We start from the raw sequence: 16,159 nt of genomic DNA on the forward strand, positions 1-16,159 counted from the left end.
CTGATGGATAAGAGCTTCTTGCCCTCACTCATGATTGTTTTTAACACTTCAGTAATTTTCGGCTTTGTCTTGCTCCATGGTTGAACTTTTATGTGCTTTTGGCAAGAGAGGGATTATTCCCTGTTGGATTCTGGTTAAGGCTATAATAGGTTATTCTGGGGTCTTTGGCTGGAAAAGACACAATAATAGTTTTCTTGATTAAAAAATACATAAATCTTAAAGATCTCGGGAGAAATAGCTGGTTTCTGAGCTTATTCATTTTTATCATGTGTATAGCTAGGGCAACATTGCAGAATGTTGTATTCCATGGCATTACAGTACAAATGCCTTGGAGGTGTAAAAGTGATGAATGTTCAGATTGCATCTTCTTATTGGTAATAGGATAGCATCCAATACAAGTAGAAAAAAAAATCCAATGCTTTTACAGTGTTACTAGCTGAAAGTTCCTCCTGATTGCTCTCTTGGACATATGGTAAGAATTTCCTTGCAATTCATTAAGAGCTTTTCTGAATGACTTTAAAAAGGGAAACACAGTGCATATTGACTTCAGGGATATTTGGTAATGCATAGTGCATACTGCTGAGGTCTTCTAATTATTTCCATAAGTATTAGTTCATCAGAACAGTACAACTGGGTCATAGTGAACAACACAGATTGTTATAAGGAGGAACAAGAGGAAAAAGTTTTTCGTTTTTTTTTGGTTTACCTAAACAAATTTGTATCCCTAAATAAATCAAAGCAATATTTGAGTAGCAACCATATTAAAACTGAATTATGCTGTTGCTAATTTGAAAAGGCTAATCATTTCCTGAACCTTTGAGAGCTATTCAGGCATGTTCTTGTGCATAACTTGGATGCATTGAATTCTACTTTAAAGGAAACATCTTTCATCAGTCCTTTTTGTAAGCCATGTTAATTTTAATCCAACCAGAAGTTCTTTAGAGTTCTTGTAGTCTGTTTAGAAAGTGGTACAACAGGAGGAAAGTTTAGTGAGAGCGCAGGCATGACTGTGCAGTGATGCATACAAAAATGTACACTTACATAACTAGTTTAATATTGCAAACACATTTAGAGCTAAAAGTTCAGCCCTGCATGAAAACAGCACAGAGTCCTGATCTAGAGTTTACATCACAACAGGAACTAGGATCTGTATCTCACTAGCTCCTTTAGTCACCTGAGGACTCCTCAGTCCATGTAAAGGGCTTCCTTCACTCTTGGGAGTGTAAATTGTTAAAGATTACACTGGACAAAACATACTCCTAAACCCTGTTCACCTATCAGCTGAAGGACTGGATCAGGAACATATGGGAAACAGATGTAGTTTTAGATCCCAGTTTGCAGAGTATGCAAATAACCAAGGTCAGTGAATACTGTCACTTCTCAAAGCGGAAGGAGGAAGAAGTAGGAAAGGGAGATTGTAGTGATACCTGAGAGACTACCTACTCAAAAGGAAAGGAAATTCAGAAGATGCCAGCATCATCCTTTTAAGCACTGGAGTTTGACTAAGGCAGCTTTGGGACATGGAGTTCTCACTCTGCCTCTCACCACAGCTTATCTACCGATGTGACAGACAGGTGTGATACTTTGTTCCTCCCCTCAGCCCTGTCAGTCTCGTTACCTCTGAACCAGAAATCAGTGCCATCCTAGCCAGCACCAAAACTAGCCACCAGACACTGCAGTCTGAAACGCAGGAACCATCAGCTGGCAGGAATCCTACTGCTTTTTTCTGAAATGCCAAAACATTTTTCCTCTGAAGAGAATGCAGCCAAGTACATGTGAATGGTCTGTCATGGAAAAAACCTAACTACCCCAAGGCAAAACAATTTTGTGACCACATAACACAACTGTATGAGCAGAAACTACGACTTCTCTAATCTGAAAGATTTAAGCCAAGTCTATAATTAGGGTAAACAACCAAATTAATTCTGGTGATCAATTGTAATTTGCATGCAAGTAGTACAAGGCAGATGTCATCAGAAATTTTCCCCATCCTCTGTTTTGAGACAATTTCTTACTACTTCTAGGATGCTTTTCCCATTCATGTCCTCTGGAACCATATACTTTGGAGGTCACTATGAGATGTAAAACTAGGAGATAGCTGAGATTTTCAACACCTGAGGCTTGCCAGAAGAAATGGGAACTTTTAAAAAAAGGAAAAATGCGCATTTGAAATGAGGGAAGTGGTGATACCAGCTGCACAGGCAAGTGCTGTGTCTCTCAGAAGAGGGGGCAGCTGGGGTGGAGAGCTGGGTGGGGGAGCAAATAGGAAAAAACATGATTTAGGAAAAACTATACTCCTGAACTTCAGCACCGTCTCAGTCCAGAGACAGGCATTCTCTCAGTTAAGACTTGTCCACATATATTATTTAAATATGAAGCCCACAGTTATTCGTCTAAAGAGTTTTACTTTATGTAGGGTTAAATGTTTTCTGTGTGTCTTCATCACTTTTTTTCTGCCTTTGCATTTTAATTTTCTTTTTCCTGGATTAAATGGTATCTGTGGAAGGTCACTCTCTGCTAACATCTTTAATTTTTTTAAAAAATCTTCATTTTTATCATGGCCAATCCTGACAAGGGAAAGATTCGGTGACTTGCTTGTGAGTCATGAAGAGCATACTCAGAGAGAAGAGATGTTTACACTGATTCCTTTAGATGTAAATTACCACATTTTCTGACCCTTGGGAGCATATAAACATTTAATCAGAACATCTTCCAGTAGTAAACACGTGGTACATATATGAATAACACCCATTTGATTCAGTTATGTTATTTAGATTATATATATGTACAAAATGCTCTTTTATTGGAGGGTGAGACAGTAAAGTAAAAGAGAGATGTCCTTGCCCTCAAGATTTGGCATTATGTTGAGAAATACAAATATTTAAAAGAAAGCAATTGTCACAAGGTAATTCCCTTTGAGAGTCTGAGAGTAAAAAATGAACTTTGTGCTGATCACATCCTGCTCAGCACTATGCAGTACATTCAAAATGTTGTTCAGTTCAAAGACTGAAGCTTGGCTGATGTCATCCCTGCAGTAAAGACATCTGATATTTTCTCCATATTTTTGTATTATGGACTGTTGATAATTCACTATCACCTAACTTTTTGATGTGAGATGGTACAGAGTGCTTGAATAAGACCTTTCAGACCCAGAAAGTTTTCATTTCAGGTTCAGCTTTCTTCATCCTGTGTTTATATTCATGAAACACTACGAAATTGTACCAGTGAAAAAATTATATCAGTAATTATGTCTACACTGCTGAAAATACATCCATTACTTGCAGAAGAGGCCCATGGGCTTCATGGTTTTAACATCTTTTATCCATTTTGCTCAGAAATGTGGCCTCTGAATGGCCACAGTTCTATGGAATACCACTTAGCCCGAGTTTCCTTGGCATCTTGGCTGTGATGTTATATGGAAAGAAAAAACACAGAAAAACATTTTTGTTGGCCAAAGCTAAGGATCTACATTGCATTCCCTAGAAGGAATCATGTCTGTGCAGAAGTGAAGCCACAACGACAGTGTTCCAGTACGGCAAAACATGAAAAGAAAAAAAAGTGTTCTATAGAAATAAACTCTTGGGATTAAACTCAGAAATAAATATTCCCAAAAGCAAACCCCACTTTTCCTCTGAAAGTGAAATAACTGGTGCCCTCCAAAAAACTGAAGCCCTCCAAAGTTTTAATTTCAATGGACCACGTCAGTGACTCTCCCCAGGGCACAGACTGGGTTGTGAAGTCACTGCCATTTGTCCACTTTCCCATCTTTTGCCAGTGAAACCTTCACCAAAACTGTTGCCAGCTGTTCCACAGGCTCAGTTTGTTGCTAAACTCATGTCTTCAATTACAGTGCAAATTGTTTGTGATTAAACCACTTTCATTTTGTTTTACCCTTCATTATGTTTATCAGTACCACAGAGAAAATGGAGCTGATGAAGATATTAGAAGACAATTTCATATTTTCCCAATCTTCAAGGCAAAATAATCTATACTAATTTTTTCCTCATAGACCAAATAGCTTTGCTTTAAAAGAAAAAGAAACGCCAAAAATAAATAAATCAAAAATCTAGACACCAAGAGGTTCATCAGTTATCTGTCCCAGCACATTTTAATTTTTTCTTTCTTATTGTAATTCAGTAACACAGTAGATACTGAAGACACTGGATTATACTGGTTTTGCAACAGCCTTTCAGATTTTTCTAGAATTGATTGCATATTTTCCACTATACTAAACCAAATCCCATCTGTCTTTCCTCAAGGGTCATATCTTTCATATGCCTTCAGTTTCACTTTCTTCCTTAATTCCTATCACCCACATCTGTCTTGAAACCACCAAAATTAGACACAGCATTCCAGCTCAGGACTTGACAGTGCTACACAGAGAAAAGGCTACTCCATATGTTTCACATGTGACTCTTCTGTGCTTTTGAGAATTTCAGTTTTTTTCATCCCAGTTTGACAGCATTGGCTTCTATGCAGTTTTCCTTCCAGTACATCTCCCAGATGCTGTTTTGTAGAAAAGCTTACTGCAAAGTCCTTCCCAGCCTCTGCTTATTGATAGATTATTCTTACACAAAAATCTCATGCTTCTGCATGAAATGTTCTCTTATTTGTGTTTCAAGTTCATAACAAGTTCCTATTAATTATCAATTCTTTTTATCCTTTTTTGCATTTAGGCAGCCTTTCCATGAGTAACAATAATCCTATTGGGTAAAAATAATCTTTCATTCAAGCTTTCATTTATTCTGTTATTATTCCTTTCTTTTTCACAAAAAATGAACTAATAATACTAACTACTACTTCTAATGAACTACAGAATATCACCATCTCTTTTATGGAAATCTACTTCCCTGATCTCACTCAATTTCTCGGGATTAAATGAAGAAATGCCCATCTCCAGTTACTTCTTTTGAAAGAAAATTCTGTTCCTGGCACTTTCCAAGAATTTAAGGGGCATTTTTTTACCTCTGGTCTCTGTTGCCCCTTTAATACTCCTGAACTGATAGGTCATTGTCCTGTCTTTCTCCTCATACAGGATGGAAGGCCCTGGAATTAATTACCTGCCTACACAAGGCAGCTTCTCCTCCCTTTCCCTTTCTTTCCTCCCTGTCTTTCTGAAAGATGTGTATAACAGCATCCAGTTCCCTCAACTATCTCCATAGATCTTTACTGACTCATGTCACCATTTCCATAATGTATGAAATTGTCTTGCTCGAGCATACAAAGTTTGCCTACAAAGTTTTCAGCAGAATGATCGCCTTCTTTGCTTGATATGATCTTACCACTTATCTAAATCTATTACTTAGAAGGAAAAAATAATTAAAAAATCTCTATTTTATGAAAAGCAATAAATCACACTGGCTTGACTTTCTTTTTAAGGCTAGAGGAATTATAGTAATCCTGCCAAATTCTGCACACTTATCACTTAAGTGTCACCTAAAATAGACCTACAAACTTCACAGGCGAGAATAAAATGTGTTTCCTTGCTTTTATTCTTTGAGAAAATGTGTACTAGAGAACTTGTAAGACTATTTCAGCACTAATGAATTCTTGCAAGTTGTTCTGTTTAGAAACTTGTATAAATAAATAGCTATCTTTGATGTTAATGTTTAGTTAAAAGAATCAGACGTGTTCCTGCTCCCTAGTTTCTGGGAAACCACAAATAATAGTTTTGCTTGGTTACAGCATTAGGACTTTTGGATAACATAGCTCAGTTTTTCTCAGTAAAGTTCAAGTGTTGGGACATATTTCTTTATCTGATTTTTTGTTCTTCCAACATTCACCTCTACCCAGACCTTCTCCCTTCGCTGCACAAATCTCCAATAGCTCTGCAGTTGCCAGTGCGACAGCAGAATAACTGCAACATTGTTTCAGTTTGGAGAATTACAACATTTCACTGGCTGCTCCCTTAATTAAAACACTCCATTTATGCCCACCAAAATCCAGTCTCCTAATTCCAAGCGCTGTGCCATGACTACAGCTACTCCCAGTGATTACTAATAGTTTTACTGTTGAGCTTCAGTACAATACAAATGTCACTGTACTGCTGTGGATATGTGGGAGGGGATTATAACTAATTATCCCCAAATCCTGCAATAACAATTTTCCATTTTTAGTCTGATTGCCAACAAATAAATTAAAAACCAGGACTTTCTTATCTTAAAGTGGTTCTGTCAAGTCCTTTCTGGCTGGATCTCAGGTAGCACAAGCAAAAGTCACAAAGCAACAAAAACCAAAGTGCAACACGGTCTTTTATAGGTCCTGTCTGTGAATTACAAGCCAGCATGAAATATGAAGGTGATCAGCTGCAATTAAGGTAGTGGCTTCTCAGTGCAGAGAGATGTCTTGCTGGTGTTCTTCTTGTCTGTTGGAGAAATCACAAGGTGGTAAGGAGCTATGATACCTGTATAATACAGTACACCTTCTTTGTATTTGACTGTCATTTTGAGGAAATGTTTCAGTAAAGTTGGGTGTCCCCTGGTTTTGCACGCCATGTGTTGCATTCTTTTCAGGGTTAATGGGTTTCTTGGGGAAACAAGTCCTCATTTTCAGCTTGTGTAACAGGGTGCTTCTGGTAGGGTGTTTTGTTTGCTTGTTTTAAGGTGTGCTTATGGATAATAGTTATTTTAAGTAGATATATTTTCTAGACTGTTATGGGTTGTGTTAATTGATTATATTTAATTGTGTTTAATGTTGCTTTTCCTGTCAGTGACAATGTTTGGACAGATGAAACAAACCCATGGAGACATAGATGTATATTGGCTATTTGGGATAGAATATTTTTCAGATGCATATATTACTTTCCAAAGATAGAAGGTATTTTTGGATAAAGGAAGAATAGTATTTCTTCTCCAAATTGCATTATGATATTTTTATCATAATATGTTCATCTCAAAATTACAAAGGCAAAATTGTAAATTACATCTTTTTGTGTGGCTCCTCTCCCTTCTGTTGATGGGAGTCTTCTCTGTTTTACATGTGCATTTTAGTCCAGAATGTTTGCTTCTGCAAGGATATCAGAATACGCTGATTTATTTTTAAGTTAAGCATAGAGTGGTTAGCCGTAACTAGATTACAAGCTCATGTTTCTCAGTAGGTTTGATGGGGAATATTTTTCCAGGAGACCATTTCTTATTCCTTCTTTTTTAAATTTTCTATTTAATCTCTTTGTTTATAGCTTGGGTGGGATTCTTCCCCCTTTGAAGATGCTCATTAACTTGCATAGAGCATATCATCCCTTCCAAGGGAAGAAATAGGGAGAGGAGGGAGAGAGAAGGAAACAAATTCCTGCTCAAGACCCTGTGATTCTTTTTTCTGCATGATCAGTTCTTTGCTCTTCTCCCACACCCTTTTTGGACCAACTTTTCTATGCAGGGGAACCCAGGGTCTTTCTTGCCAGGCCTGTGGAGTACAGAGCAATGGATCTGAATTGTGATTGTAACAACTTCGTTGTTACTGCGTGTGAATAACTAATAATGAAGCTTTGAAAAGTGAAAGTGTCTGTGTTTTGGAGATATTAAACACTCCCTAGCTGCCAGTGATGCTGAATGCCATCTCTGAGTATTGCATAGCTCTGAAATAAAGTCCTAGTGATTTTTTTGGGTTCATGCTACCTCCATTCATCTACTTGGCTATCTATGTGCTCTCAATCACACATCAGGAGTTTGCTCTCCAGGTGAGATGTCCCTCTGTCTAAAATTTCATGTGCAAAGATAGTTTCTTCTGAAAATAGTAGTTTATGACTGGTTTAAATAAAAAACTGAGGTGTGGTAAGGAGAAGTTTAAATAAAAAACCGAGTTTTAATAAAAAACTGAGATGTAGTTCTCACTCTTGTTGAGGTGAGTAAGACGAAAACTGGTTACCTTTGGTGAAGGAAATACTCCACAAAATTGCGAAGCCTGAGGCTGGGACAGCAAAATAATTTCACCTTGGTGTTTCTGTCTCTTCCAAAAATCTGTAAACTCATTTTCTTTATGGCAGCAGAAGCCAAAGGCCTTCTTAATTTTTTGAAGCAGAGAACAGCTGTGTATGTGCATTATGTAGGCTTAACACTGAGCCATGGAATCACTGAACCGTTTAGGTTTGAAAAGACCTAAAGACCTCTAAGATCATTGAGTCAGACCATTAACCCAGCAATGTCAAGTCCACCACTAAACCATGTTCCTAAGTGCCACAGCTGCACATGTCTTAAATGCCTTCAGGGATGGTGACAAAACCATCTCTAAAAACAATTTTGAATTTAGCTGGTTTCAGTTGTCATGTCGTTTAGAAGTGGAACAGAAAAGCCTTTATTTAATAACAATCCTTAGTTGAAATTCACTAGCATATCTTAGGTCTTATTTGAAATTCTCCAAGTGCAGTGACGCAATTTCACAAATGTGACAGGACCTTGCAGAAAACTTTCCCAAATCTGAATGTTTCCCTGGACAAGCAGCTCTCCAAATAACCCTTCATCTTTCCTTAGCAGCTGAGATTTCTAGATTTAAATTCATCTAGTTTTAGTAATGGTGAGACTCTGCGTCCAGTTCTGGGTTTCTCAGCATAAGAGAGACATGGAGCTTTGTAAGGCTGTGAGGATGATGAGGGTGCTGGGGCACCTCACTTGCAAGGAAAGGCTGAGAGAGCTGGTCCTGTTTAGCCTGAGAAATATCTCATCACTGCCTGTGAGTACCTGGTCCCAAGAGGACAGAGCATCTCTGCTCGGTGCCGCCAGGCAATAGGGTAGAGGGTAACAAGCAGAAAGTGGAATGCATAAAAGTTCCACCTGAACATGTGGAAGAACTTCTGCATTGAGCAGATGATCAAGCACTTCAACAGGTTCCCAGAGAGGCTGTGGAGTTCTCCTTCACTGGGAATATTCAAAATATATCTGTACCAATCAATCCTAGGTTATGCCCTCTAGATGACCACTGGAGCAGGAAGGTTGGGCCAGATGACATCCAGTGGTCCCCTTCTAGCATTAGCTATTCTGTGAGAGTGACACAGACGGATGGAAGCGGTGCTGCGGCAAGGGGCTGACGGGCTCTCCGTGCGCGCTTCGCAGGCTCGGACACCCTCGGGCGGCTCCTGAAAGGCGACAGAGGGCAGGAGCCGGCCGGCATCCCTCGGCAGGCCCCTTATCCTGGGCGGCTCTGCCCGGCCGCGGCGCCGACCTTCATCCGCAACCCGAGCCGCGGGCGGGCGGGCGGTGCCGCTGCCGGTGCCTTCGCCGCTACAAAGCCCGGACGGGCGGGCGGTGCCGCTGCCGGTGCCTTTGCCGCTACAAAGCCCGGACGGGCGGCGCCGGGGCCGCTGCCGGTGCCGCTGCCGCTATAAAGGCAGGCCGGGCCGCCCTGCGCTCACCGCGCCGTCGGCGCTGCAGCACCCACCGCGGGCGGGCTGCGAAGGTGAGCTGAAATAACCAGAGGGGAAAAGCACAGTCAGAAAGCGGACAGGTGTTTGTTGTCGGATTTGGGGTTTTGTTTTTTTTTTTTCTCTATTTTTCCACTGTATCTGAGATTGATTAAGCATTTTGTTATCAATGTTGTTTTAGGCTTCATCAGATTCATGTGCAGCTTCTTGCTAGGGGTTTTGTTGATGTTTTTCTTTCTTTTTCTTTTTAACCGGTATATTTGATAGATTAGGAAGGGGAGCCTGGGGAAAACTAAGAGCATCGGTTCTTTACGGCCTCTAAATGCATCCTAGTATAACATGGCTTAAAAAGTGTGTGTCTTATCGTTGTACTCATGACCATGTTATGGCTGTTCGTTTATTTCTAAATAAACATAAGGTAATGAGGGAAATCATCTATTCTGAAAGAGATTGCTTACAGTAACTTTTATGTTGGTAATTTCAGGATTTATCATAACAGACTACTAAAACAGGCTACTAACCTAAGTTGCTTAGTAATACTGTGCACTGTTCTTAATATCTCACTAAGAGTACTTATTTTTTCACACTGTTACCTTTTTTTTCTTTTTCTAGTCTTTCTATTTAAGTAGAATCATGTTTAGACCAAAGTGTGATGAGTAATGGAAAAACCCACAGATATGAAGTCTTTAAATATTTACTAAATCAAAGTGTTTTGTTGGGGGGGGGCTTATTTCAGGTTCTAATGTGACTCTCTCATAAGCACGCAACAAAAAGAACAATGAAGGACTACTCTGCAAATTCCACAGAACAGAACCTCTCCGATCCTGGTAAGAAGGAACACCACAGGTGTGTTTGAAGAGTATGTTCCACAGAGTTGAACTAAAGAATGTTGTGAAGCTCTCCTGATTGCCATAGTGATTTTGTAGGCAATAACATGAGTTTCCTATGAATGAGTGGATTGAAGCCACACCTATAAAATATTTTTTGTGTGAATCATTCCTTCAAGTGTATTTGTAAAATTGTTCAGGAAGGTCCTAGCCTGGGCATGAAAATTCTCCTGGGGTAAGCTGGAAGAATGTTACTGCTTTCAAATTGTTGTGTCAAACACACATTGTAGGCCAACTAACCTTAAAACAGTAGGTAAAAAATTATTTTCATTGTGATTCAGCAGCAAAAGTTAAGATAAATATAAATTGGGAGTGGCTGGTATGGGGAGCACCCTGTCTCTTTTTGTTTTACAGGTGGCTCCCCACTGTGGTTACTCATCTGTTTCTTTAAATATATTTTTATGTCTTATTTGGTGTATTTAGAACTAGAAGCTTCCTGGGGAGGATTATGCTTTCATCTAACTTTCTGGAGCTCCCAGCCAGCACAAAGGAAATGGGACATGTAACAACTGCTGCAATTGAATAGTGAAGATGTTTATTAGAGTCAAGGACATGATTATTTAGTTAACTCCCACCTATCCGGTGTTACCTACAGCAATTATAACCTTCACTATAAGCAATTTTGTGAGGACTTCTAATTTGCATTGAGTTGTGCAGGCATTGGAAGGAAGAATTAACTTTCTTTTTCTTTTTGTCTTTGATAATCTTTCTGGATAAATTCATTGTAATTATAAAATGTTGTTTCCATCCCAGAAATGGACATGGAAACTTTTTCTAGAAATAAAGATGAACTGAAGAGACAGAGCCTGGTGAATTTTTCTCGAAACTTCCTCCCAAGAACATGAGAAAAAACTAGTCTTTAAATGCAAAAGAATCAGCAGTGAAAGACACAAGAAGGTAGTACAATAGATGGATTAGTATGCTAAGAAAGTATTTTTATTTCACAGAATCTGGATACAAGGAGTGTGATGATCCTTCTTTCCACCATGAAGAACATGTAGAACAAATTGACCAGTCAAAGCCCAAGAAGGAAATGTAGGTATTTTTTTAACTTTAACTTACCTGGGTGTATGGGGATATCAGAAGGGCAGGGGAAGGAGGAGAAGAATTTAATACAGGTTTGCTAAAAAAAAACCCTCATCTTAATTAGTCTTTTGTACTTTACTCTAGGAAGGAAGATGAGAAGCCAGAGAAACGAATGGTTGGCATTCTTGAGCTGGTTAGTGCCCTGTCTAATGATCTGCTTGATACTTTCTTTTCTTTATTTGACGTAGTGAGTTTGTTATGAATGACAATTCATAGGCAAACAAACAGTGGAGAGGAAGCTTGAGGACTACTGATTCTACACCTGCTCTCTGAGAACCAGTGATAATGGTTTTGTGACAGTTTTCTGTAGGACAGCTACTCCCAAACAAAATAGCTCTTGCATGTGGACTTGATTACTCTGAAACAAGAAAAGTTTTATTCTTCTGCGGTTTATTCCATGTATGTTTATACTTTGAGTAAGTCAGACCAGTCAGGAATAAAATGCTCCGATTTCAGATTAACCACATCCTGGGATATCTATAGCAGTTTAAATTCACACCCTTCCCCAAACAAAACAAAGCTTCAGGGGTCGACAAGTCTTAAGGTACAATCTACCTCTGCTGAAAACATTTTTCTACTGGTAGGTATAAGCCAGGTGCTGGTCAATAACTCGCTTTTGTTTACATAGTAGAGGCATTATCTTAGTAAATATGTAACTCAACGGAACACAAAACACAATATATTCTACAAAGGTCATCATCACTTGCAAGCATGTAGCTTTTTTCCCAGACTAAGAATCTGTGTCCTGCCAGCGTTCTCTTAGCAGCCTGGGTACTAATTTAAAGATGCATTGCACTACTACAAAATCCTTATGTACTGAGTTTACCTTCAACTGGAGTGCTGCTACTTAGAATATGTGGATGAAGCATGTTCTGCAAGTCTGCTGTACTGTAGCAAATGCATGAATTGTCAGGTGTAATGTCACTTTTCTCTCTTGTTTTTTTTCTTTCTAATGCTTACATAGTTTCGCTATGCTGACGGGGTGGATGTCCTGTTGATGATAATTGGTTTGGTTGCAGCGGCTGCAAATGGCACTGGAATGCCACTTATGATCATTATCTTTGGAGAGATGACAAACAGCTTTGTGCTAAGTGGCGTGCAATCCAATGGTAAAAAGTTTAAATTCAATTTCTCTACATATTGGCTGTGCTTTGCTACTGAAGCTAAGATTTTTTTTTTCCCCCCAGACTATTCACTGGTACATATCTAAGGGAGCATATTATGAGCAACACTCATCCTGCTGGAAATAACCCTGGCATTTCAATCCACCTTTAATGACTAGACCAGGGCAAAACCAAAGCATTGGATATGCACTTTATGAATGTACTTTGACTTTGTTAAGATAGTAGGGAGTACAATCAACCTCAGTTATCACTAATTGCTTAAAAATAAATGTATATTTTCCAAATAATTTTGTATTTAAGTTTGTATTGCAAGACTCCACTTGCAAAATACAAATCATTCCCAAACCTGATGACCCCATATTGCTATGTATCAGTTCCTCTATATAGCACTTCCACAAATATTCCTACTTTTTATTTCCTCTTCACAGATACTTCAGTAAACAATTCCAGCTGCCCATCAGATCCAAGTGTGGATATAGAAGGTGAAATGACAAAGTAAGGGTCTGTAGTTATCCTGTTAATAATGTATTAGTGGGTTTTCTTTTACTGTATTATCTGTTTGAGCAGAAGCCATATTTGCCTTCCCAATAATGCACCACAAGCTTCGGTATTTACTGAAGCTGATTACTTTGGTGTGATTAATGAAGACTAGTTGCTGTTCTGTGTGTCTAAATTCTCTCATGAGCTACAGTGGGATCACATGGGCTTTCGTTCCTTTATCCCAGGTATGCTTACTACTACGTGGCAATTGGCTTTGCTGTGTTGATCCTGAGCATGATCCAAGTGTGGACATTTTTGGTTACTGCTACAAGGCAAACTGCAAGGATCCGGCAGAAGTTCTTCTTTGCAGTGCTCCATCAAGAGATGGCTTGGTTTGATACTACCCAAATAGGAACATTGAACACCAGACTGACAGAGTGAGGGCTCTGTTTTGGTTCTTTCACACACATACACACACACCCAAGTATGGCGCTTAAAAGTAAACTGACATTTATCTCGGCAGAATATCCTATAGAGAGTTTAAAAAAACCAAAAACATAAAAAAAACCCTACCAAACCTAAAGTGTGATATATTACAACTCAAAGTGGGAAATTCATTATCCTTTTCAGCTTCATTTGTGCTGTTTGTAGTATGTGCATTGGAAGAGTTTGGTTTTTTTCCACGAAATGCCTGACACTGGCTTTCTGAAGTCCATGAAGTACATGTTCAGCCACTGCTAAACAAACAGTTCTGCTGTCTCCACCTATTTTATACACACCAAAAGCTGACACTTCATTGAATGGAAATGAGCCTGGACTTCAGTATCAGTACTTGTACAAGTGTGGCTTGTACTTGTATCTCATAGTATTCTATCTAGCCAGTTAAAGTCTTTGGAGTAGTTCCATAAACTTAAATAGATTTAGGGGTGAGGACTGTAATGCCCTTTAGCTATGGGATTATATGTGTGAACAGTACATTTTTTTTAATACTTTTTTTCTGGATTTTATAGTAGCTTTGGACACAGATCTGTCCTGAAAAGTGTATGAGAAGCTTAAATGAAACCACTCTCAACTCTAACATCTGTGTGTTCTGGGAAGAGAAAATAAGGAAGGAAATTCGTAAGAAAAATTGAGGTTATTCCAAATAATGGTATGATGGAACGGAGGTGGCTCTTTATCTGAGTCAGTAGCCAAAATTACAAGCATAAAAAGCATCAGAGAGCTGAGCAGAAGAAATCTTTTAGAGATGGTCAAGCTGGATGAAGAGGCTGCTTGATTGTTTACTCACATTGCTCCATTTGGATGCCAGATGAGGAAACTAGGTCATTGGTGACCTAGTGACATGGCACAGAAACAGCAGAGAATGTTGAGAATACAGAAAATGATTCTTTAAAAACAGGAGGCTTCTGCTGTGTTTTGGCTACAGAAGAGCCTAAATGGTACTGTTCAGTAGCTGTGGTCAGAAATTTTCTTTTGCCGGTTAAGAAATGGCAAAGTTCCTGACATGAGGCCACACAGCAAGAAAAGGGGGAGGGAATCAAAATGAGACTAATTCTATACTAACAAATCTCTTTTTATTATTGTTATTTTAAGTGACATCAACACCATCCGTGAAGGCATCGGAGACAAGATCAGTATATTTCTGCAGTTTTTTTCCACGTTTGTGTCAGGGCTTATTATAGGATTCATCTATGGGTGGAAGCTGACTCTGGTGGTTATGTCAGTCAGCCCACTTCTTGCTGCATCAGCAGCAGTTTGGTCAACTGTAAGTGTGTGGGGATTTTTGAACAAAGAAACCAGAAAAACCTTACAATTGCTATGCACAGAAAAGGGGCAGAGAATGGGAGAAACCTAATGTGGTTTCTAATTTGGGAGGCTAGTCCCACTCTTACTTTCATTTCTACTCCTCCTGCAGCCTTTCTCTGGGTTCCCAAGCACAATCTTGTAAGTTGTGTTCCTTCTGTCTGCACATCCTGTCCTTATGCCGTGTTGCATGAGGGTAATCTCCATCAGAGCATCTTTCTGGCACAGCAATTTCCTCATGGCAAGCACTGGGGAAGCCCTCGCTTCTCCCTCCTAGCACAAATACCTTTCAACCTCTTTCCATCTATACATGCATGTACCACATCTCTTGCAAATTATTTACCAAGTTTCATGCTGTGTACAGAATAAATCTATACAGCTATGCAGGTACATACAGCTGCTGAAAACTGAAGTGATATAAATCAGTGAAATGGCTGGAGAGGTGTTCCTTTCAGACAGGAAAACTTTCCCCTTATGCACTATTTGCCACATTAATGTGTATGGCTTATATTCCTGAATGGCTATTTATATGATTTTATGGGGTTTTTCCTACCTGAAGCATTACAAATAAGCTAAGAAAAAGAATGCTAGAGGCTGTAATGTGATTTTCTTGCTTACTTCAATATCAGCTGGTGTTCTAGTGTCTGAACACCTCAGAAAGTCAGAGCAGCTACAGCACCTCCTACTTCACTCTTCCCAGTGTAGTTTGTAGGCTTGGGAGGAGAGCAGATTGGTCAGGAAGCTCATGATGTTTGTGTAGCCTTTGATTGTAATGAGGAGACAATGATAAATTGAACTCTATTTGAGGGAAATTCAGGACATGGGGAGAAGCTGATTCCCACGTTGCTGAGTCTGGTCTTGTGCACCTTGTGGGATTGTTGTTATTCACCAAGACAGTGTGTGTATTCTTTCAGCAGGCTGCAATAACAGCTGTTTTCCACCTTCACAGCTCCTGGCATCCCTTACTGCTAAAGAGCTGTCTGCTTATGCCAAAGCAGGAGCTGTGGCAGAAGAAATTTTGACAGCAATCAGGACTGTTGTGGCTTTCAATGGACAGCAAAAGTCTTTAGAGAAGTAAGTTTTATAAATAACCATATTTAAAATATGGCAAGGACATTTAGTTGTGGATTTGTTTTGTGGGGATTTTTTTGTGGGGGAGGGGGAGAGGGATGAGATTCTCCTTTGTGTCATTTTGTCTTTCTATAAGTGGACAAATAATCTGAAAATGAAAGTGTGCAAATAGACCTAGTCAGTGAATACAGACTACTTGGTGTTGTCACTGCAGCAGAGATGAAAATTTCTCCTTTGATTGAGATCTGGAGTTGAACTGAATGTGGAAGAGGTGGGAAGGTTACCTTTCCCACGAGTCAGATGCAGCAAAGCATGCAGTCAGTTGCTTATCTTCTAGAGCATTTGTGCTACTGCTC

The 16,159-nt window shown here is 39.3% G+C and overlaps 1 protein-coding gene across 4 annotated transcripts in view; it reads left to right on the plus strand.

The window, feature by feature from the left end:
* Positions 1 to 16,159, plus strand: part of ABCB5 (ATP binding cassette subfamily B member 5) — a 46,769-nt gene that overhangs the window by 4,234 nt on the left and 26,376 nt on the right. Inside the window, exons 2-10 of one of the 4 annotated variants that reach the window (XM_063152850.1) lie at positions 6,259 to 6,386; positions 10,089 to 10,179; positions 11,187 to 11,274; positions 11,410 to 11,458; positions 12,290 to 12,434; positions 12,878 to 12,944; positions 13,175 to 13,366; positions 14,523 to 14,694; positions 15,682 to 15,806. In XM_063152850.1, coding sequence (XP_063008920.1) covers positions 10,131 to 10,179; positions 11,187 to 11,274; positions 11,410 to 11,458; positions 12,290 to 12,434; positions 12,878 to 12,944; positions 13,175 to 13,366; positions 14,523 to 14,694; positions 15,682 to 15,806 — 887 coding nt within the window. In that variant the 5' untranslated portion in view covers positions 6,259 to 6,386; positions 10,089 to 10,130. Of the gene's footprint in view, positions 1 to 6,258; positions 6,387 to 9,325; positions 9,388 to 10,088; positions 10,180 to 11,186; positions 11,275 to 11,409; positions 11,459 to 12,289; positions 12,435 to 12,877; positions 12,945 to 13,174; positions 13,367 to 14,522; positions 14,695 to 15,681; positions 15,807 to 16,159 lie in introns of those variants that run through there. The other 3 variants (XM_063152845.1, XM_063152860.1, XM_063152868.1) reach the window with 3 other exon arrangements.

The sequence above is a fragment of the Melospiza melodia genome, chromosome 1, assembly GCF_035770615.1.
Source record: "Melospiza melodia melodia isolate bMelMel2 chromosome 1, bMelMel2.pri, whole genome shotgun sequence".
NCBI lineage: Eukaryota > Metazoa > Chordata > Aves > Passeriformes > Passerellidae > Melospiza > Melospiza melodia.